This window comes from Purpureocillium takamizusanense, chromosome 1 (genome assembly GCF_022605165.1).
Source record: "Purpureocillium takamizusanense chromosome 1, complete sequence".
NCBI classification, from domain to species: domain Eukaryota; kingdom Fungi; phylum Ascomycota; class Sordariomycetes; order Hypocreales; family Ophiocordycipitaceae; genus Purpureocillium; species Purpureocillium takamizusanense.
In genome coordinates this window covers 766,415-787,067 of record NC_063068.1, presented here as the reverse complement: position 1 = coordinate 787,067, position 20,653 = coordinate 766,415, and the positions used below count along the sequence as shown (strand labels likewise).

Below are 20,653 nucleotides of genomic sequence, written 5' to 3'. Positions count from 1 at the left end.
CTAGAATCTAGACTACAAAACTGCGTAAAATGGGAGTCCTTGCTCGCACTTCATCGTCAATACTATGAACGCCTTGGGACCTGAAAATGCCTCATTCACAACAGCCTAACACTGTCGCAACGTCCATGGTCCGTGGGCTCCAAAAACGGTAGGAGGGTACCAATGAATGCAGCAAAAACAAAGTGCATGGCATGGGGGTGACAAAGGAAAAGTGAAGATGGCCAGGACGACATTTACTTCGCCTCATCCTCGGCCGCCTTCTTGGACGAATCCTTCTTGGTAGAAGGCGACGTCATTTGAACACTCTCGTCAGCGACGGCTGCAGCGACGGTTGGATCCGCAGGAATCGAGACGCCCTCCTCACACTCCGAGGAGTTGGGGGTCGAAACGTTCGCGTCCGAACTCGAGCCCAAGACCGTCCTGAACAGAGAGGTCAGTACGTACTGAAGATGCTGAGACGCGGAGCATACTCGGACAATCCACGGCGGGCTCCCGAGTTTCTCGACGCGTTGCTGTCGTCATTCGACATCGTGATCGCACTACAGCAGCAAATAAGCGTTAGATGGTGGTAGGGTAAGGCGCAAGGGACCACATGCCTGCGCGAAATGGGAATGTTGCGACGCCACTGGGACTGCTGGCCGTACAGAGTAGGGCTCAGCCCAACCAGAGGGGTGCCGTATGCGCCGATGTTGTATTCGTTGGTGCGGAACTGTCGGCGCTCCGCAGTGACACGCTTCAGCTCCTTCTGAGCTGGAGTGTCGGCGTAGCGAATGTTCATGAGGAGCGCCTCCTCGCCGATGCTGACGCCGTTGAACTTGCGAATAACTTCATCGCAAACGTCGCGAGACTCGAAGCTGTCAGGTGGATTAGTGCATGGCACAGTCAAACGAACACTGAAAAAAAACTGACCGGGCGAAGCCCACACCGCGGCTGTTCCCCATGCTGTCACGCAGGATCTTGCTGGACAGGATTGTGTATCCGAGAAAGATGGTAGCAAGCTCCTATGATTCATGTCAGTGCAGCCCCTCGACCAAGCCTCGTTTTTCACTGCACTTTCGAACTTACCACCTCAGTAAGGCTCTTCGGAAGGTTCGAGATGTAGAGGTTTGTCGAACATTCGTCGCCTTCGGCCTTGAGGCGCGAGTTGAATGATTCCTGCAGCATTATGATTAGCTCGAGGGGTGTCAAGTTACGAAGGGGAAGGCACTTACACGAGCAAATCCAACCTCGTAGCCGAGGCGGTGGAAGCCGCGGATGCATGACTCCGAGTCGAGAACGTTGACAAATTTGGCGAAGCCGAATCTAGTGGAATGTCAGAAACCAGAACGTAATGCCAGTGAATGTCACATACCCTTTGCAAGCCCCAGTATTGGTGTCGATGATTGCCTTGGAAGTCTCCACGGCTCCAAAGCGGGCGGCAAACTCGTACAGCAGTCGATCATCAGTAGTGGGATGGAGGCCGCGAATGTAAACGTTGCGGTTGCCGGGGATGCGGTTCTCGAGGCTCTGCTCAAGGCTCTTCATCTGGCCAGGGGGGGTGAACACAGCCGGGACAGCACGGGGAATAGCTGGATCCTTCTTCAGGAGATCGTCAATGTGGCTGTCGGAAATCGCAGGAATGACCGCCTTGGAGGCTTCTCCGTGAAGAGAGGTCAGACCCATCTGCTGAGGAGACGGAGTCGTGTACGCGGAACGATCGAGGCTCGCAACGCGAGGGCCGTCTCGCTGAGACATGGCACCATAGAATGGCGTGGCTGGAGTCGACTCGGTCGTCGAGTAAGAGCCACGACGGTTCTCAAGTCCGGGGACATCGGAGTTGCCTCGCTCAACACGGGGCTGGGCCGCATGGGCCCGACCGGGAGTGTAGGGCATGAGAGGCATCGGGAGGCCAACATAAGGGGGGCCATAGCCACCGGCGGGCATGCCGTAGCTATTGTAAGGGTGCTCCTGGGAGTGGCTCATTCCCATCGGCTGAGCAGCTGGCATGGGAGCCAGGACAAACTGTCCATCAGATCCTACCATGAGATGTCCAGGGCCAAGAGGAAGAGGCGCCGAGTTGTTGTGAATCCCCATGCCTCCAAGACCGAGTCCAGCAAACTGGCTCATCATCTGGCCTAAGCCGTGGTCGGCACCCGCGTGAGTCGGAGCGTGGCCGTGGACGTTGCGTCCAGTCGGGTTGGGGAAATACTGGGCAGCAACACCAGTACCAGCGTCCATAGTAGCAGCTGTCGAAGTGTGCTGCTGATAAATTCTCAAGGGGTTGCTTGCCTGTGACAGTCTGGTCAGCGAATTCCAATTGCATTTGTGTGAAGCTGCCGCAGCAATGAAATGTCGAGAAGTTTTGGCCGGTGCTTGGCCGGTGCTTGGGCGTTCAGAGAAGCAGAAGCCTTTTTATATAGTGCAATGCTAATGAAGAGGCCGGGCCAACAGGGCGTTTCACGTCCTCAAGCTCCCGAGCTTGTAATGCGGTGACTTCACGCTCGGGCAAATGTTTTGCTGGACGCGGTCCGACGCCATCAACTTACTCGGGTGGGCCACAAATTCGTCTCGAATGATGGTTCAAGATGGAAACGGCGCGGCGGCAGGACAAATATCTTCAGGACTCGTTAGCAGGAAAACGCACCGCCAGTAGTCAAAGAGATGGAAAGAGAGGTTGCTCATCCCAAGAAAAGGGCGAAAGCAAGGCAGGATTACAGCCGTGGGTAACGAAAAACGGCCACTCTGCCAAACCTTCACCAAGGGCGCAAGGCGAAACAAGATGTCGGTCAAGATTTAGAAGTTGAAATATCAAACTCACCTTGGACCCGTGTGGCGGCTAGCTGGCGTGATGGCAGAAACCAGCTCGTGATCCGCGAGGCAAATGTTTCCGGTACCAAGACACCTGAGATGAAGCGAGAGTCAGTAAGATAGAACAAGCTATCGAGCAAGATGAGGCTTCGAAAGAGATCGATCGATCGGCCTGGCCAAAGAATCGGGAGAACGTGTTGCTTTGGAGTGGAGTTTGATGCTGCTGCTGGTGCGAAGGAAGAAGAGAAGTGGATGGGGAGAAGAATAAGAAGCCAAGTATGGGGAATCGGACGCTGCTTACCTTTGTCTGTAAGGCTATACGGGCCAAGGTAATTGCGATTGCGGTTCCAAAGAAGCGAGGAAGAATGAGGAAGGAGCCGATGGTCACTTCCACTGCACTGGCGGTGATGGCTGTGGAGGCAAGCAAGATGCGTCTCCGTCGAAGAGTTTGAAGGAGACGAGGAGAGTTTGTGGGGAGGCGAAGTCTAAGGCAAGGCAGGTACCTAAGGTAGGCCGCGCAGCTGGCAGCCGGGCCGTGAATGACAGCCTGGAGCACCGCCAGATGGGGCAAGGCGTCACTGATTTGACGTTGATTCACTGCCGTCGCCGTGGCAGGTGGCTGGAGCCGCCGTTGAGTGCTTCGGCGCGCCTGTTCAGAGCCGTCAGTGAGGTCCTCGGCAGGCTGGGTGCCGTCCCGGGAGCCCGAACAAGGGCAGCTTCTTCCAGTGGGAGCTACCTATTTTCGGAGGCAGTCGCAGCACTGAACGGTAAGGTACTGCAGTGTCCGCCCCGTTAGGTACTAAAGGAACTTCGGTAGTTGCCCTCCTGGTATTTAGGCGATGGATTTAATAAGAGCTCGGTACTGCCGACGAATCGGACGCGGCGACTCAGGAAGACAGTTCTATCCGGGTCCTGTCCTGCTCTGCTCTGCTCTTGCCTTGCTTCTATAAAGACTGCTGACGTGCTGTGACTGTCGAACCGTCCCCGGATTCAAATGTTTCCGCTCCTTTGTCCTGAGGGCCTTGCCTTTGCCTGCCGTTGCAGGGTCGGATGCTGAGATGACAGTCGTCGATGATCTGCTTTCTTTGTCCGACTGAATGTTTTCAGGCCGCGCCGAGGCGACGACTGGCGGCGTTGACAAATACGACAGCTGCAAAATGGGTATCTGAGTCGCTTTCAAGAAGCCCCCTGGCGGTCCTGATTAGGTCGATGGATTTCCGAAAAGCGTCTCCGTCCTGGACGACGTTGGAACAGTGAGTTCACCTGATGCCCACTGCGTGTTCGACAATTTGACCGCGCACAGGGCTCAATGCGGAAAAGCCTTCGCTGGTGTCAAAATACGTTATACTGAAACTGCTGCGAACTCCATGCAAATAGGTGTCGATTTTGTGCTTGTTCGTCGCAGCGATGCCCCAGAACGTCTCGTTTGCTTCGCTCTAGGTTCGCGGGCTGGATCACCGCAGCTTTCTGCACGAGAGGAAGGGATCGATGGCCGGAAAAGCAGGTTAACGATACTGAATACAGAAGAGAGTAGGGATTAAGGGCAAAGACTACACCACGGCCATGCGGAATGTCCGACGATAATGGAGAAGGTCTAGGAACAAAGGCGGGAGGAGACGACACCAGTCTCGAGGGATGCCCACGGCCTAAATGGGAAGTTGTTACTCTCGATGTGTCGCAGTACGCCACTACCGTCGCTTTACGTGGTTCCTTTTTCTGCCTCTCAGACATTACCACCCATGATTCATCTGGGTGACGGCCAGGGGCAACCCCTCCCGGGGCTACGGCGCCCGCAGGACCACGGGAGCAGCGCCATATGCATCCCGCCCAATCACTTCCCACGCAGCGGAGGCTTGAAGCAGGATCGCCGGCGTCGTCCGGGAACGGGTAACCGCCTTCAAGGCAGCAAGAAGGGCACGACGAGGCACAGGTGCAAACAACAAGGGATGGGCTATCAGCGAGCTGGGGCAACCGAGGGTCCTGACGTACTGCCCATCTTCCTTTGGCCACCGAGATATCCGACCGCGGACCAGCACGAAGTTAGTAAGGCTTGCTTTTGAGACGGCTCAGGGCGAGTGCCGCCGCCGCCTTAGACGAGTACCGATGGGAACAGGGCACAGCATTCCATTGCATAAGACATGCTCCCCTGCCTTCCAGGCCTTTGTGCATCAGAGCAGATCAAGAGCAGCCTTTGTGCCCCTCCGTGCGTCTCTGAAACCCGTGCCATTCCCTAAGCCTGTTTCCAGACATGGGTAGCAGCGGCCATACTCACATCGATGGCTTGGATGGCCCAAATAGACGCGTCTTTGACAGCGCTTGCTGTGGGCTTCGGCGGTGCGACCGCTCCGACGGGTCGCGGTCGACCGGGCTTCTCACTAGTGGAATGCAAAATAAGGGATCTGCCAGAGGAGCCAAGCAGCGTCGCTCCCGGGCCGCATCATACGCAAGGGAGATGATGGGCCGGGGCCTAAACCTGCCTGCCAGTGCCGCGGTTGAGAAAAAAAAAGCAACGACGCTGTTGCCCCAGGTCTGGAACAAGCTGGGAGGGGAAAGAGACAAGACGCCACGCCCGCCCTTTTCTTTCTTTCTTGCATTTACTGCTGCTCCCGATTTCACAAGGTGCGTTCATATGTACGAAGGATGATTGCAGGTAAATGAGGTGTGGTGTTTATGCGTGAGAGACGCCTCGCTGCAGATGATGTGTGCTGTTCTGTCCGATGATGTCGTTGGATGTCGGAAGTTTCCAGCAAGCAGTACGTAGTAATAATGAGCTGCTGTACGACCCCCCCCCCCCCCGGGTCCCTCCAGGTTGGAGCGTGGGAGGGGGGATCAGAGTTGACTGTCAACTTCATTACCCCACAGAGATCGCCCGGGATGCAAGGGCCGGGGGGTCGGGCGATACGTGCGGACGGACGGACGGACGAGAGCGGTCGTCGCAACACCCACGCACGAGACGGGGCGGGCACGTGCACTGACTCTCTCTGCCGTGGTGCGGGGCCGTGATGATGATGATAATGATGTCGATGATGACGATGATGGCCGGCCAGCATGACTGACTGTGATGGAAGCGCAGTCCGGCGACTGTGCGGGACACGCAGCTCCTACATACGATTCATGATTGCACGTGCTAGGTAAAGCTACTACTAATGTACTTTGGCACCACTGCGAACAAACAGCAGAACGTCGCAGCGCCTGTTGGTTTATTTTTTTTTTCTATGCTTCTTTTTCGTCTTTCTTCTTACGGGTATATGCGAGGCAGGCGGATATGTATGATTGATATACTTGCTTTGTGTCATATATTTCGTATGTATGTACGAAGTACAGTTAGTATTCATGCTAACGCTAGCTCATTTATACTGTAAACTTCGTTCTTTTTTTTTTCGCCTAACCCTATAGCACGTCGCCACCGGGTAAGTTATAAGACGCTACGTCCGCCAGGTGCTTCGTAGTCGCATCATGCTTTTGGCGAGAAAATATTGCAATGAAGGTTATTGGATTCCACACGTCTTTGTTGCAAGTTGTTCAATTCTATCCTTTGCACATACTACTCGTTCCAACAAAGAAAAGCCCACCACCCTCCTAAACACAAGTTACACCAAAAATGCCTTATGAATCCACCCCGATTCGTCTCGCCTGGACGCAGCTGCCCCAGGTCCCCTCTCGCACCCCGCTCCGCTTTCCAAACCATCATCTCTCGTACCAGGCCCCGGGCCCAGATGGGGATGTAGAAAATTCCGTTCTATATTTGTTGTGTTCGGGTGCGCGTACAAAACACGTGACCATCCCGATCGCACAGGGTATGGGGCCGCGCTTGCCCCTCGTGGTAGGTAATATAAGGTACGTAGGCGGGCGTGACAAGCGCGACGCCGATGAAGGGGGCACACCGGGTCGGCAATGGTTGTGCCCCGAGTAGAAACGCCGAGGTCGCCACAGTAAGTCAATCGAGCGCCATGCATACATAAGAATGCTGGATCGTCAAGGCAATTTACTTCGCGCGACATTAGGACCAAACATCCTCCTGCAAAACCGGCGGGTCAGTATGCATCTGGAAAACGCACGAAGCGCTGAATGGGAATGTACCTGATACTGGTTGGCCGCTCTCATATGCTTGACAACTTCCTCGCCCTTCTGCTCAGACACGCCCCGGCCTTCGGCGATAATTTGAGCAAGAACGGCGTTGACTTCACGAGCCATGTTGGCGGCGTCGCCGCAGACGTAGAAGAAGGCCTTCTGCTGAAGCAGCTCATTAACCTCCTTGGCGCGCTCCTTGAGTCGGTGCTGGACGTAGACCTTCTTGTTGGTTTCTCGGGAGAAGGCCGTGACCATTTCAAACTTGTCGCCGAGGTCCTTCTTGTACTCCTGCGCAATGTATTAAAACCCAGCCGTTGGGGGCTACGGGTGGTTTGAATGACTTACCGCCCATTCAGGCTCATACATGAAGTCCTCAGTACTCTTGCGGCAGCCAAAGAAGAGAAGCGTGCGCCCGACAGTGGCGCCCTCACGGGCCTGTTTGGCTCGTTCTTGGACAAAGCCGCGGAACGGAGCGACACCGGTGCCGGGACCGATCATGATGACGGGCTTGCCGGGGTCCGAAGGGAGCTTGAAGTTGGAGTGACGGACGTGAACGGGGACGTGGACGCCGTCGTACTTGTTGCGCGGCCCGTTGAGCTCGTACGACTGGCCGAACGGCGCAGGGTTCGGATCACCGTTCTGCTTTTGCTTCAAAGCAAACAGATAGTTCGTCGCGACGCCGCGGAACGGCTCGTTGCGTCCCGGGATCATCTGCGACTCGACAACGGCGGTAATGGAAATCTTCTTTGGCTGGACTAGGGAGGACGACGAGATGGAGTAGTACCGCGGCTGGAGCTTGTTGAGGCCCTCGATAAAGGCAGAAAAGGGAATGTTGGTCCACTTCTGGCCCTTGCCGACAGTGGCGAGGAGGCGGGCAATGTTGTAGAAGTGAGGGCCAGTCTTGTCGTGGAAGTAGTCCTTGTCATTGCCAAGTCTGGTCATCTCGGCCTTGATCTCATCGCTCGGCGAGAAGGCGGCCAGGGTGGCAACGAACTGACGAGACACGGGCGCGCAAACCTCCAGATGATAGCGCACAATGGCATCGTAGGTCGTGGGCGTCGGGAACGGGACCTTGGCGGTGGGCTCGAGGGCCTTGACGCTGATGACATTGTTGCGCTTCTCAGTCAAGCCAATCACATCCAGGAAGCGGTCAACCTCGTCACCGGGGTTGGTGGGCCACACGGCAATGTGGTCGCCAGTTTGGTAGGTGAGGTTGGAGCCGCTGACATCAATCTCCATGTGCATGCAATTGCGGTCCTTGGCCGAGAACAACTCACGCGACTCGGCGATGGGCGCGATGTAGGGGTTGTGGGCGTTGAAGGGGCCTTTGGCGGTGCCTTCGAGGTGCATCTTGTTGGGTTCGCCGAGGTAGACCTCGACAGAGTCGCGTGTCAGGTTCTCGCGGTCGACAATGCCAAAGATGGGTTCATAGACGGCCTCGCGTTCCTCGAGGCCCATCTTGGCGGCCAGAGCAGCCCACATGGGGTCCTTCCAAGCCAGGAAGTCTTCCTCCATGGTGCCGGCGCCGTCGTCGCCCTCGCCTGCCTCGCCGATACGGTGGGCGCCGAGCTTCTGGAGGGCTTTGTCGACGTTGCGGACCATGGAATTGTAGTGCTCGTAGGTGTTGTTGCCGAGGCCGAAGGCGACATAGTTGAGATTGCCGAGGGCCGGGTCGCTGCCCTCAGACAGGGCGACGTCGTCGGCGGTGATGAACTCGTAAAAGTCGACGGCGTTATCGGTAGGCTCGCCTTCGCCGTACGTGGCGAGGACAAACATGACGACTTTGTCTCCCGAGATGGTGTCGAGGTTGTCGAAGTCGTACTCCTCGAGGTCGGCAACCATGGTTTCGAGACCGAAGCGGCTCTTGCCCTCCTTGGCGAGACGCGAGGCGTAGTCCTCAGCAGTGCCGGTCTGGGAGCCGTAGAAGATGACGCAGTTCTTGCCAGACTCGTCCATCTTCTCGACAATGTTTCTCGTGCGGCCGGCCTTGACGCCATTGGCGTTGGCAAAGGCGGTCGCGTAGGGGTCCTTGACGACTCCCCAGTACTTGCCCTTGGTGAAGTAGGCCAGGGTACCGAGGAGGATCGCCGCGAGGACGACGAGGTCGAGGGTGTCGAGTTCAGCCATGGCGACGGGGGGGCGGCGGCGGACGGCGCTGGCGAGCGAGGAGGTCCGGGTGCAGACGGGGGATCGTGGAGGAAGCAGGAGGAAACGGACGGTCGGCCACGAGTCTGCGGGCAAGATGCGCAGTCGACGGGGTCCTTGTCGTCGTGCACTCGGTGGCGCGCTGGGCAAGAGGTCGGCGACCGGGAGCGAAGTGTGCAGAAGGAACAGAAAGGAGGATAGGGGAGAGAAGAGGTGGGAGCGAGGAGCGGGAGTGGGCTATTGGGGCCGGTTGCCGGCGGGCTTGGACAAATTTCGGCGTCGACGTGGAGGGGCGGGCGGGCGGCGGCTGATGGGCGAGCGGGATGCCGCAACGTTGGCAGTTACTAGCGCGCCGAATCTGGTCGCTGGACTTTCTCTGCCCCGGGTCCCCTGCGGCGCTCCGGTGTTCCGCCGAGTAGGTACCTGCCAGGCTTTTGCACTCCACTGTCCAACAGGGACTGGACCCGCTGGAAAGGAGGTACTGGATGGGGAGATGAAAGCCGCTCGGGACCGTTATCTGAGCAAGCCGGGCGTGTGAGGCGCCTGTCGTCACAACTCTGTGTGCTGAGGGGGGAACGGCTGGATGGATGGGTGGACGAAGGGAGGAATGAATGAACGAAAGGACAGCTGAAGATGGCAGAAGCGACACGCACATGCAGCGGCGGACGATGCTTCTGTTGCAATCTGTTCTGTTCTGCGCTCCGAGTCCATGGATCCTTCGGTGTCGGTGTCCGTCCAGGGGTCCGTAAGGTTAGTGCTGTACCAAGTAGGCAGTATCCGTCAGGCCACGCGCGCCGTCTGCCACCACCACACCCATCCAGCTCGCCCAGCACATGTTCCACTACAAGGCACTATTGGTACTGCGGTACCGTCTGCCAAGTACCGACCTACCGCAGGTGTAGGTGGTAGTAGGCAGGGCAGGGCTCCGAGCGCGCGCGCCGGAGGCTGACTGGCCGTCCCAAAGCGGCTAGCCCAGCTCCGTCTTGGCCGGCCGCTCACTGCGTCGGGGGCCGGCGGCCGTCAGATGGGGTCCGCTGACGAGGCTTTCTATGAGTAAAGGAACCTGTATACTGTATAATGTACGTTGAGTTGGCCGGCATCCAGGTACTAATGCTGTGCTGTGATGTGCCGTCCATCATCAATCAGTTCCATCATTCATCTTTCTGCCCTGCCCGTCCTCCTGAAGAAATTCCGATGCACCTCCAGCGAGTCCGATTGCTGTAAAGAGACACCACCAACATCACACCTCCGCCCGCATGCGTCGGGAGCTGCGGCTTTGGGTGTGACCTTGTCATGCATCAAACTTTGCTTCCTCGTGCGACGCGACAGGTTGGCTCCGCGCCGCTGGTCTCAAGCCCGAAGGCCCCCAGCCTGCCCCCAGACAGGACGGAAATACGAATACCAATCATGTATATTTCAGATTGTCAAACAGTGGACTCGGGCGTTATGGAAAAAGACACGTCGCCCTTGTCAGTAGGGCATCTGAATTGCCCCCAGGCGGATGGCATGTTAAACGGTCGCGAGGCTATACGCCTCTCGTCGCATGGCGCCCGCTGCCTTTCATGTGAAAAGACAATGCGGAGCCTTCCTTGCGGGGCCTACTAGCTGCGGAACCCAGCGCGGGCCTCTTGGTGCGGCTCCGATGAGATACGGATACGAATCCGATTCCGCGTCGCCCTGCCATCAAGGCTTCCTCCAGCGACCTCGACGTCAACAACGTCAACGACGTCGGGTCACGATTCTCGGGGCGTTCCGACACCGCGAGCTTGCTCGATGAATCGCCTGATGCACTCGCCCGTCTGTCTACTCCCCCACGGCGTTTCCAGTTCCGAGCCGGGGGACGCTGGTGGTCGCGTGAGTGTCGTTAGGCGGGGCATTTCGTTTGTATCACCTAGCTATTCGTATGTACCTACTCGTCGCGAAGCACAACGGCTGCATTAGGTAGTATGAAGCAAGGTATGTACACAACGTAAGTTGCCACGTAATGGGCGCTTGTCCCAGATGCAAAACTGCCTCTTGCGACCTAGGTAGATTGCGCTGGTCTTGATATGACGAGGCGGCTCGCTTGGGCACCCAGCAGGCAGCACTCCACTACGCTCTTCGTCGCATCTCCAGTGCCATCACGTTTTATGTACTTTTCTTTGGCTCAAGGCCTTCTCCGCACGGCCGTGATGTGGATGCGGCTGCCATGATCCGGTCCGCTTGTCGCAGCCCCGGGAAGGATTGCGCGGGGCCCCGGAGGGACTTGAGACGCCGGGCCGTCGGTTGTCTATTCGGCAAGCAACCTTTCCCCGCAAATCGTCATGCTGTAGTACTCTGTGGCTTGGCCAAGGCCTTTTGGGTCCATGTTTAGCCATAAATATTGGGCGGGACACGTAGGGAGATTTCTGGAGAGCGGTAGCGGCGACGTCCATCTGGTGACACGGGTGCGTGCGAACAGCCTGACGCCACAGGCTTCGACGCACGTCTTACCATACAGGGATATCTACGAGTGTAGATGTTGCAATTTGTAGATGAACACGGTGCAGATGGCCGATCTCTTTCCGCTGGTAGGATGGCATGTGAATGGAGGCACGGCTAGCGTTGAGCCGTTGATCCCAGAGCTTGGACCTCACCGCACGGTTTGACGGCCTCTTTTACTAAGTTATTACTTTGTCAGGTAGGCAGTAATGCGTCGTACGAACAGTTGAAACAGATTTCGTCTGCGCAACGCTTTCAAGAGGATTGTCCAGGGCAGCTCCTCGTGTTCGTCCCGCCTCTCCAGTCCCCACCCCACACCCACGATGGTGCTACGTACGTACTAAGATATCGAGGGCAAATCTCTCCCTTTTTCTCTGCTTTTTGCGACGCTGGCCACCACGCGTGGATGGAGTGCGTGGCGGCGGGGCGGGGAGCGATGACTCAGCAAAACATTGGATGCTCGCCGAATTTGGCCCAGCGGCCTTTGCCAGGAACCAGCAGTCCCGCCCAGGCTTGAGCTTTGGCCAACCGAACCTGAAGCTCCCTCCCACTCCCTCGATCGATGCTCGCTGCCCAGCCCGACCAGCCAGCCAGCCCCCAATGCACCACACCCCATCGTTCATCCCCCAGTGCATTGACGCGGCGTCATCGTGCCCGTGCAGAGAAACGCGACAAGGCATTGTGTAGCCGCTGCGCTTCCCCGCGACCCCGTCGACATCATCGTCGTCGTTCGTCGTCGTCGTTTGTCGCCGGCCGCATTGGCGGCGGCCCTCCAACTCCCGGATATCGTCCCGCATCGTCCCTTGACTGCCAGCCTGCATTCGCCCGCTGCGATGCAACTTTCCTAGGGGCGCATGCCCAGCGCTAGACCGTTGGGAACTGGGGCCGGCCCGTTTCGAGATGGGTAAGTGTCACGGACTCCCGGATGCCCTAGAGACCCCATGGTGGCGGTTTTGAAACTCCTGTTGTGTTGCCCGTCGTTCCGTCGCCTGACCACCCCCCAATACCCTCCCTTCCAAACACCACGCCTGCCCTCGTGCTAGCTGCTCTCTAACACACGCTGCCTGGCCCTGATTGCACGGCGCCGATCGCTGACGCGCTCCCAGCCCCATCTCAACCGCCGCCGCCGGATCCCCTTCCGGATGCCCTGCGGCCGCTGACGCGCACCGCGTCCCGCCTCGACGATACGCCGGAGCATGCGTCTGCGTGGGATCAGACCGTCCGACCTCACGCCGCCTTCGTCCCGACCTCGTCGCGCTTCCCGACCCATTCGCGAGAATCTTCGGCCGAGAAGCTACCCGCGTCCCTGACCTCGCCACGAACTTCGTCGCGCCAGCCCGCTGCCGTAGGAGGCGTCATCGAGCGGCCCGTTGACCACACCAAGGCCGCCATCTACGGCCACCACCGCCAGACATCAATCGTACACGGCTTCCAGCATTCGAGAAATGGCAGTGTTTCGAGCTCTGCCGGTCCGCTCAGCCCCCAAATGATAGCTGCCGCTGGTGCAGGGCTTGAGCGACCAGACATGCAGTCCGTTGCTGCCCGAGTCGACGCCGAGGCGGGGAATCCGCCTCGACCTACCACAGCCCTGGCTGGTCCCATGGCCACGTCCAACGCATTCCCCATGGAGAGGTCGGCCTCTGCCGTCGACATGTCCTCCCCGTCCCCGGGCTTGGGCCAGCGCAAGCTTGACGCAATGGCGCCCAGGTCGCGTCGCGACCAGCCCGGCCACCAGTCGCACTCGTCGCGCGCTCACCGCGATGAGCAGAAGACGGTGGGCGAGTATGCGCTTCACGTGCTCTTCACCTCGGTATGCGACACGATTTGCGACCATGCGCCGCGACATGACATCACGCTGACACTTTCCTAGTTCATCGCCCAAGCTGAGGAGAAGCTCAACGAGTGCATCACCGTTCCCTTCGACCCAGAACCTCAGATTGATCGGATATGCGGTCACGGTGTTGACCCGGCTTTTGACCAGCTGATTGTGGCACTCGGCCATATCGCGAGCCCCAAGCCCAAGGCTTTGATCGACTCGATGATGCTCTGGAGGAAGAGCAAGAGCGACGCTGCAAACGAGGCCCGGAGCCAGCTGCAGCAAATGCGAAGCACGCAGCCCGGAGGACCGCTTCTGCGTAGGAATACAGAGCCAGTGCAAGGCATGCCCGGCGAGGGACCGCTCAATGGTGCCAACGGTACCTCAAAGCAGGAATTCGTGGCGCAGCAGGAGCGGCGATCTACCGTTTCCATCTACATCTTATGCCGGGTGCTTCTGGAAGTCATTTGCCAGAGTAACCTAGCCTCTATTACTCCAGAGATGGAGGACAAGCTCGAAAGCATCATCTTTGGGCAACTAAAGATAGCCGATTCGGAGCAGCTTGCGTTCTCACCGCTCAAATTGGCAAACTGGAACCTCTTTGCGCAGCTCTTGGGACACATGAGCGACATCAACTTTGCCGGAGTTACGAGACGCTTCATCGAAGATCTGGACGCCTCGCTCCAAGAGCGCGTGGTGAAGAGCCCGACGTCATCTGCCGCCCGCGATGCGGAAGGCAAGGTCGATCTCGTCCTCGGCGGCATGAAGCACTTGCGAGTCAAGATATCCCCCGAGAGTGCCTGGGAGGAGTCTTGTGACTTTCTTGTCTCCTTGGGTCGGCTGTTTAACAGGTCGCACGGCCCCAGGGTCAAGACTGCCTTTTGCCAGATCATTGATACCCTCCTGTTGCCCATCGCCGCAAAGGCTAGTAACAGCCACCTTATGCATCCGAAATGGTCCGAAGTTCTCTCCGCCATTGGGCCGCGTCTGGCACAAATGTTCATCAAGCCGCGACACTGGGCAGTGGCCTTCCCGCTCACGGCGACAATGCTGTGCGTCTCGTCACCCGACAGCTTTGGCTCCCAGTGGCTGCAGCTCGTCTTATCATTGCAGACCAAGATCAAGGACCGATTTTCGAAGCAAATGTGTCTACAGGTCATCTCCCGACTAGTATGGACGTATCTGTATCGAACCAACGACAGCTTCCAGACGTCCATCAGGAAGCTTGATGACGTGATGAAGCTCGTATTGCCGGCTCCGAAACGTGGGCTGCTGTCTTTTGATCCGACCATTACCGACCCCCTCATACAGATCATCCGTATCATCGGGTTTAAATATCCCGAATACTGCTTCAGAACCGTCATTTTCCCCCTCATCAATGCTGAACTGTTTGTGACGAATAAGGAACTCCGGGTGGAACAGCTGGAGCCTGACCGAATCGTCGTCGGCATTCGAGCGTTCTTAAGCATCATGTCAGACTTGGAGAAGGGAGAACAAGGTCAACCCCCTTTCCCCCAGTGTTACGACCATCAAGCGCCGGCCGAAAGACTTCCAACATCGCCGGTGCTGGCATCGCCTCGGAATGGCCCTCTTGTGAGCCCTTTCCCTGCATCCAAGGAGGAGCACATATCCCGACCTGTCTTGACACACGTCTTGAGCGACGGCGTGCGCGACTTTTACTTGCAGTTCTGCCAAATCCTCGGAAAAATCACCATTGTCTGCGACAACACCTTTGGCGGACAAGCTGCTCTGGACGAGAAGTTCAACAGTCCAGGCCCAAAGACCCCTATTACAGAATCCTTCAACTTCTCGAGGCGCGATGAACATCAGAACGCTTCGGACCAGAAGCAGGCTTTTTACGAGTTGCTGCACGTCGCTGTACAGGCGCTCCCTCGATGTTTATCCGTGGACATACCTTTCAACTCCCTCATCAATCTCTTGTGCACCGGCACAGCGCACGTTCAGTCCAACATAGCAGAATCCTCTGCAAACTCATTAAAGGCCATCGCGAGACATGCGCACGCACAGCAAGTAACAATGGGCTTTGCGCGCTTCATATTCAATTTCGACGACCGCTACTCTACCATGTCCGATGGCGGCATGCTGGGGCCAGGTCACATCGAAAGCACGCTGCGTCTTTACGTCGAGCTACTCCAGATCTGGATCGAGGAGATCAAGCAGAAGACTCGTGATGCCGCTGCCACCCAGCCGGACTCGACAGCATCTGACAAGAGGGCCCAGAAGTTGGACTTGTCAAGCATCTGGGCCGAGGTGGACCAGGCAGAAGCACACGGTCTATTCTTCCTCTGCTCACAATCGCGACGAGTTCGCTTCTATGCTGTTACCGTTCTACGGCTCATCATTGAGTTCGACAAGGCTCTTGGGAAAGAAGGTTCCGAGGAAAAGCAGACGCTCAGGCTCATCAACATTCTCGAGAACGACTCAAACCAAGTCATGGATTTCAACGACGATCACCTCTCGGTAGCAGAACGGAGCCGGCTTCAACGAGGGTTGCAGACAAGTAACAGCAAGGGCGTGGTCGTGGAGCTTTGTACCAGCGACCTGACCTACGACACTACTCTGTGGTACAAGATTTTCCCCAATCTGATCCGAATTGCCTTCGACAAGTGCCCATTCGCCGTCGCCATCTGTCGAGACCTGATCTGCAACCGTATTCTGCAGTTGTATAAACCAATTGTGGTCCTGTCTGAGCCCACACGAGGACTCTACTACGCTGGTGACCAAAGTGCCGGTCGGGCGCCAGCGAGATCTACAACCACGCAGCCTGAGGTCCTGATTGAGCAATGGAAAATATATCTGATTTTCGCCTGTACGACACTGGCGGACCCCGGGAATCAGACACCAACTCCGTCCAAAGACGCCCAGCACGCACGAAAGACATCCAAGCCTGGATCTACCGACAAGATTGTGACGGCCAGAACTCTGTTCAAGTACCTCATCCCCCTTCTCTCCTCCTCGTCTGCCTCTGTGCGCGACGCGGTCGTCGTTGCAATGGGCTCGATCAACCTGCACATCTACCGCACCTTGCTTGAAGAGCTTCAAGGCCAAGCGTCTCGATGCAACGACGACGCCCGTGCTAGGATTCATCAGCGAACCAACAGCGCACCTCGACGGAATCGCAAGATGGACCTGCTACGCACCGAGATTACACACGTGTTCAAGCTCACGTCGCATTTCTTGAAGGAGCCGCAAGTGTACCAATCCGAATTCTTCCTAACCACCCTCACGTCGTACGCCAAAGACCTAAAGCTTTTTCTCATGGACGGAGAAGTACAAATGGATTGGGAGTTTCAGAAGCTGCGGCGGCACTACTGCGGTCTCAAGGAGGCGCTATTCGAGGGCATCAACCGCACAAAGGACCCGTCTCGTTGGATGACGTTTGAGTCTCGAAAGTCTGCCTTTTCTCTCATGGAAGATTGGTGCGGATTCTCCCCGAACCAGAATCAGATACGTGCTAGGGAAGACTCGATGCGGCAGTCTCTCATCGATCAGCAGTCGGTGGGCGAACGCGGAACAGTCACAGCTGCCATGGAGATTGAGAAACGCAATTTGAGAACCGCGGCACTGAGCGCCATGGCTGCCCTCTGTGGTGGACCCATCAGCGTAACCACGGAGAGCGGCGTGACGCTTCAATTTGACATTCGGCGAATGCTTGCTTGGATAGAGGCCATCTTCAACTCGGGCAGCGACAGGATGAACGTCATCGGGCGACGAGCGTTGAAGAACTTGGTCGTCCACAACCAAGAGTACCCATATCTGCTTGAGCACTGCATGGCACGTTGCTATCTAGCTGATGTGCCCAAGGTCCTCGAAAGCTACTTTGCCGTCGCGGTGGAGGTGGTTCAAGAATACAGCTCCTACCCCTGCCCCTTCTGGAAGGCCTTGGGGCTTTGCCTCTATACACTTGGCAACGACCAGAGCGAGATCCGTTCAAAATCGTCTACGGTCCTCCGAGCATTGGAAGCGCGCCAACAGCGCAATTCCAAGATTCAAGACTTTGACATCAGCATCTCGGACAAAACGCAAGCTGTTTACAAGCTGGCCCAATTCGAGATTTCTAAGCGCCTTGCCAAACAGCACGGGGAGCTTGCATTCCACGTCTTTTCGGAGTTCACGTACTACTTCAAGGATCTTCAACCAGCGGCGCAGCGAAATGTCATTGCTGTCATTCTCCCCTGGATTCAGACCATCGAGCTCAAGCTTGATCCCAATGGCGGCCCTACAGCACAGTCATACGTTCTACTCGCCAATCTGCTTGAGCTCACTATCAGGTCAAGCGGGGCGCTGCACAATGAGGTTCAGGCACTTTGGCAAGCACTCGCAACTGGCCCGTACCCAGGCAATGTTCGACTGGTCCTTGACTTCATCATTCAACTCTGTCTAGAGCGGCGTGAGCAAAATTTTGTCGAGTATGCCAAGCAAATTGTAGTCTTCTTGTCTACGACGAACAGCACGCCTGGCATCAAGGTCGTCGAGTTTCTGCTCATGCAGATCACCCCCAAAGCAATGGTGCCCAACGAGAAGCGAGAGGTCATTCCGCCCCCCTCGGATATAAACAGTCTTCCGTACTGCGCCAATTTGAGCGAGGCCCTCCCAATTGGGACAAAACAAGCTGGATTCTCCCTAGGTCAACTATCCCTCATCCTGCTTGTGGATTTGATGGTGTCCCCGGTTCATCTGACGGCAGAAAACGTACCGCTTCTACTCCAAGTCGTCACAGTCTTGTGGGACCACTACACGCCATTGGTAGAGGAGCAGGCGCGGGAGATGCTCGTGCACCTCATCCATGAGCTAGTCATCTCACGAATGGATGACCAGCCGCAAGCCGTGGCAAAAGAATCTATAGAGGACCTAGTCGATCTCATTCGACGCCATGACCGCTCTGTGGTTTGGGGCTACGAGGATAGCAACGGAAAGGTAGATGAGCAGGACAACAAGGTTCCTCCCAGCATGGAGTACCTCACCTCTGAGGTAGTAAAGACGTTTGAGATGGCGTTTCCCGGTATCAAGGAGCAATGGGGCCGCCTGTCCCTGACGTGGGCGACGTCGTGTCCTGTGCGCCACTTGGCTTGCAGGTCGTTTCAAATCTTTCGCTGCGTCCTTACGTCTCTGGACCAGTACATGCTTGGCGATATGCTGGCCAGACTATCCAACACGATTGCGGATGAGGATGCAGAGATCCAGTCATTTTCCATGGAGATCCTGACGACGCTCAAGACACTCATCGTCAAGCTGGACTCGGATAAGCTGCTGACGTTTCCGCAACTGTTCTGGACAACGTGCGCGTGTTTGGAGTCCATCAACGAGCGCGAATTCCTCGAGGCTGTTGAGATGCTCAACGAGCTTATACGAAAGCTCGATTTCCGGTCGTCAAACGTGCGTAGGTTGATTGCAGACGGGCAGCCCGACAGATGGGAAGGCACCTTTGACGGTGTTCAGCCTCTTCTTTGCAAGGGCCTCAGATCGTCGCTGTGCTGGCAGCCGACCCTTGACACCCTAGACAAACTCGTCAAGTTGCCAGCCGATAACCTCATCGGCGACGACAACCGGCTCTTCTACTCCTTGTTGGCAAACTTTCCTCGATTCCTGAACGAGATGGAGCGTGGGACGCCGAGCGACGAGGTGATGAAGACTGGGAGGATCCTGCTTGCGGAGATAGACAAGCAGGGCTTGGAGGGACTTGGGATTGTCCTAGACGACTTTGTCTCTGGGAAGTACCAAGACAGTCAGGAGTTCCTGAGCCAACTTTTCCTTGCCATCAAGGAGTACTACTTGCCACGACTGGAGTTCAAGATGGTCACCTTCCTAATCGGCTTGCTTACCAACTCACTGTCATGGGTCAAGGTTCAGACCATGCGCATTCTCTGCGTCGCCATCCCACAGGTCGATATGCGAAACCCAGAGCTTGCCGGCCACGGATCCGATCTCATTTCGCCACTTCTCCGGCTCCTGCAGACTGAGTTCTGTATGGGCGCCTTGGAAGTCCTGGATAACATCATGACCATGTCTGGCAGCCATATGGACAAGCACCATTTGCGAATGAGCATGACGAGATCGACGTCAAAGGCGGTGCGAAAAGAGTATGAGCGCACGCAGAGCCTGTTTGGCATCCCAGAGGCATCGGGCTGGGCCATTCCCGTTCCTGCGAAGAAGACGGAGGCGACGCGAGCAAATATCCATGCTGCGTTTTACATGTGCCAGAGCACCGAGGGCTCATCCGTCGAGGCTACGCCTACGGCGGAGGTGGAGTTTCACAACGACGACTTCCCTTACGGCTACTTTGGGGCCATGGATAGGTCGGACACGATGCTGTCGGACGACGGGCGTGTCGACCTGGGCGGGGGAGACGTGGTGACCAAGCTGGACAGCCTGGACGACTTCTTTGACGACCCGTCGAGCCCACATACCGACGACGACGGCAGATCATCGCGGACCATCACTGAGTACACGCCAGAGTCGTTTGAGTCCGGGACGGAGCTGTATGACGAGCAGATCCTGCCGATCCTCCATGAGGCGTCAAACAACACGTCGCTGCAGAACGGGTTCGCGGACCGTCCCATCGTCATGCCCCGGGACGTCGCCTCCAACACCATGAACCCGGGCGCGTTCACGGCGGCGATGCCGACGCGGCCTGGCCTGCACTCGAGGTCCATCACATCGCCCTCGGCGCCGGCCTCGTATCAGCCGCACTTGGCGGCGGGCGAGCCGCATTCGGACGACGAGTACATGTCTGGAGGCTTCTCGGATGCCGACGACGAGAGGCCAAACGCGCGCAATGCGGACGGCTCGTTCTTCCTCGAGAACATGATCAAGGGCCCCAAGCAGGTGTCCAGACCCGGGACGCGACGCTTCCTGAGCAAGTCGCGCGATGACGGGCGGGGTGAGAGGTCGCCCACGCCGGCGACACCAAAGATACCGAGCAACATGTTTCAGCCCAAGATGTCTGGGCCAGGAGATGTACTTTGAAGATTCGGAGAGCACGACGGAGGCACTAGTTTAATGAGGTTGATGTGTATGTATATTGGGAGCGGGGCGGAAGTGGCCACTATGTTGCCGACTTTGACGATCTACGACTCTGCACCTTGGCGCGGCAGAGCAATGTCCAACGATACATGGTCTTCTATAAGGGCCTTGTCTTACGGAGCCAAAAAACATTTCACGAGAGCTGGCAAGAAGATATTAGGGGGCGCATGGCGTACCTGCATGAAATAAAGCGCGTTTACAAACTTTTTTTTTTAAAGACACTGCGATTAGCATTCTCTGCGAAACTCAAGTAAGAAAGAAAGTTCCAATTAGTGAGACTAACTCGTTCACCTGCTCCGTCAAACTCCGCCGATTTGGCCCGTGATAACA

At 56.9% G+C, this 20,653-nt stretch overlaps 3 protein-coding genes across 3 annotated transcripts; 1 reads left to right on the top strand and 2 right to left on the bottom strand.

The window, feature by feature from the left end:
• Nucleotides 1-157: 157 nt before the first annotated feature.
• JDV02_000260 (uncharacterized protein) lies at nt 158-2,861 on the bottom strand. The gene is made up of 8 exons (XM_047981044.1): nt 2,798-2,861; nt 1,352-2,594; nt 1,212-1,302; nt 1,066-1,155; nt 910-1,001; nt 597-854; nt 471-539; nt 158-420 (listed from the first exon to the last, which is right to left on the bottom strand). The coding sequence occupies exons 2-8, from the start codon at nt 2,215-2,217 to the stop codon at nt 234-236; spliced, it is 1,653 nt and encodes a 550-aa protein (XP_047837002.1). The 5' UTR covers nt 2,218-2,594; nt 2,798-2,861; the 3' UTR covers nt 158-233.
• A 3,336-nt stretch (nt 2,862-6,197) lies between these two features.
• On the bottom strand, nt 6,198-9,620 carry JDV02_000259 (NADPH--hemoprotein reductase). The gene is made up of 3 exons (XM_047981043.1): nt 7,204-9,620; nt 6,868-7,146; nt 6,198-6,805 (listed from the first exon to the last, which is right to left on the bottom strand). Exons 1-3 carry the CDS (start codon nt 8,983-8,985, stop codon nt 6,788-6,790), a joined length of 2,079 nt encoding a protein of 692 aa, XP_047837001.1. The 5' UTR covers nt 8,986-9,620; the 3' UTR covers nt 6,198-6,787.
• A 2,393-nt stretch (nt 9,621-12,013) lies between these two features.
• Nucleotides 12,014-20,598, top strand: TAO3 (Cell morphogenesis protein PAG1). The gene is made up of 3 exons (XM_047981042.1): nt 12,014-12,367; nt 12,570-13,273; nt 13,334-20,598. The coding sequence occupies exons 1-3, from the start codon at nt 12,364-12,366 to the stop codon at nt 20,264-20,266; spliced, it is 7,641 nt and encodes a 2,546-aa protein (XP_047837000.1). The 5' UTR covers nt 12,014-12,363; the 3' UTR covers nt 20,267-20,598.
• The last annotated feature ends 55 nt before the right edge of the window (nt 20,599-20,653 follow it).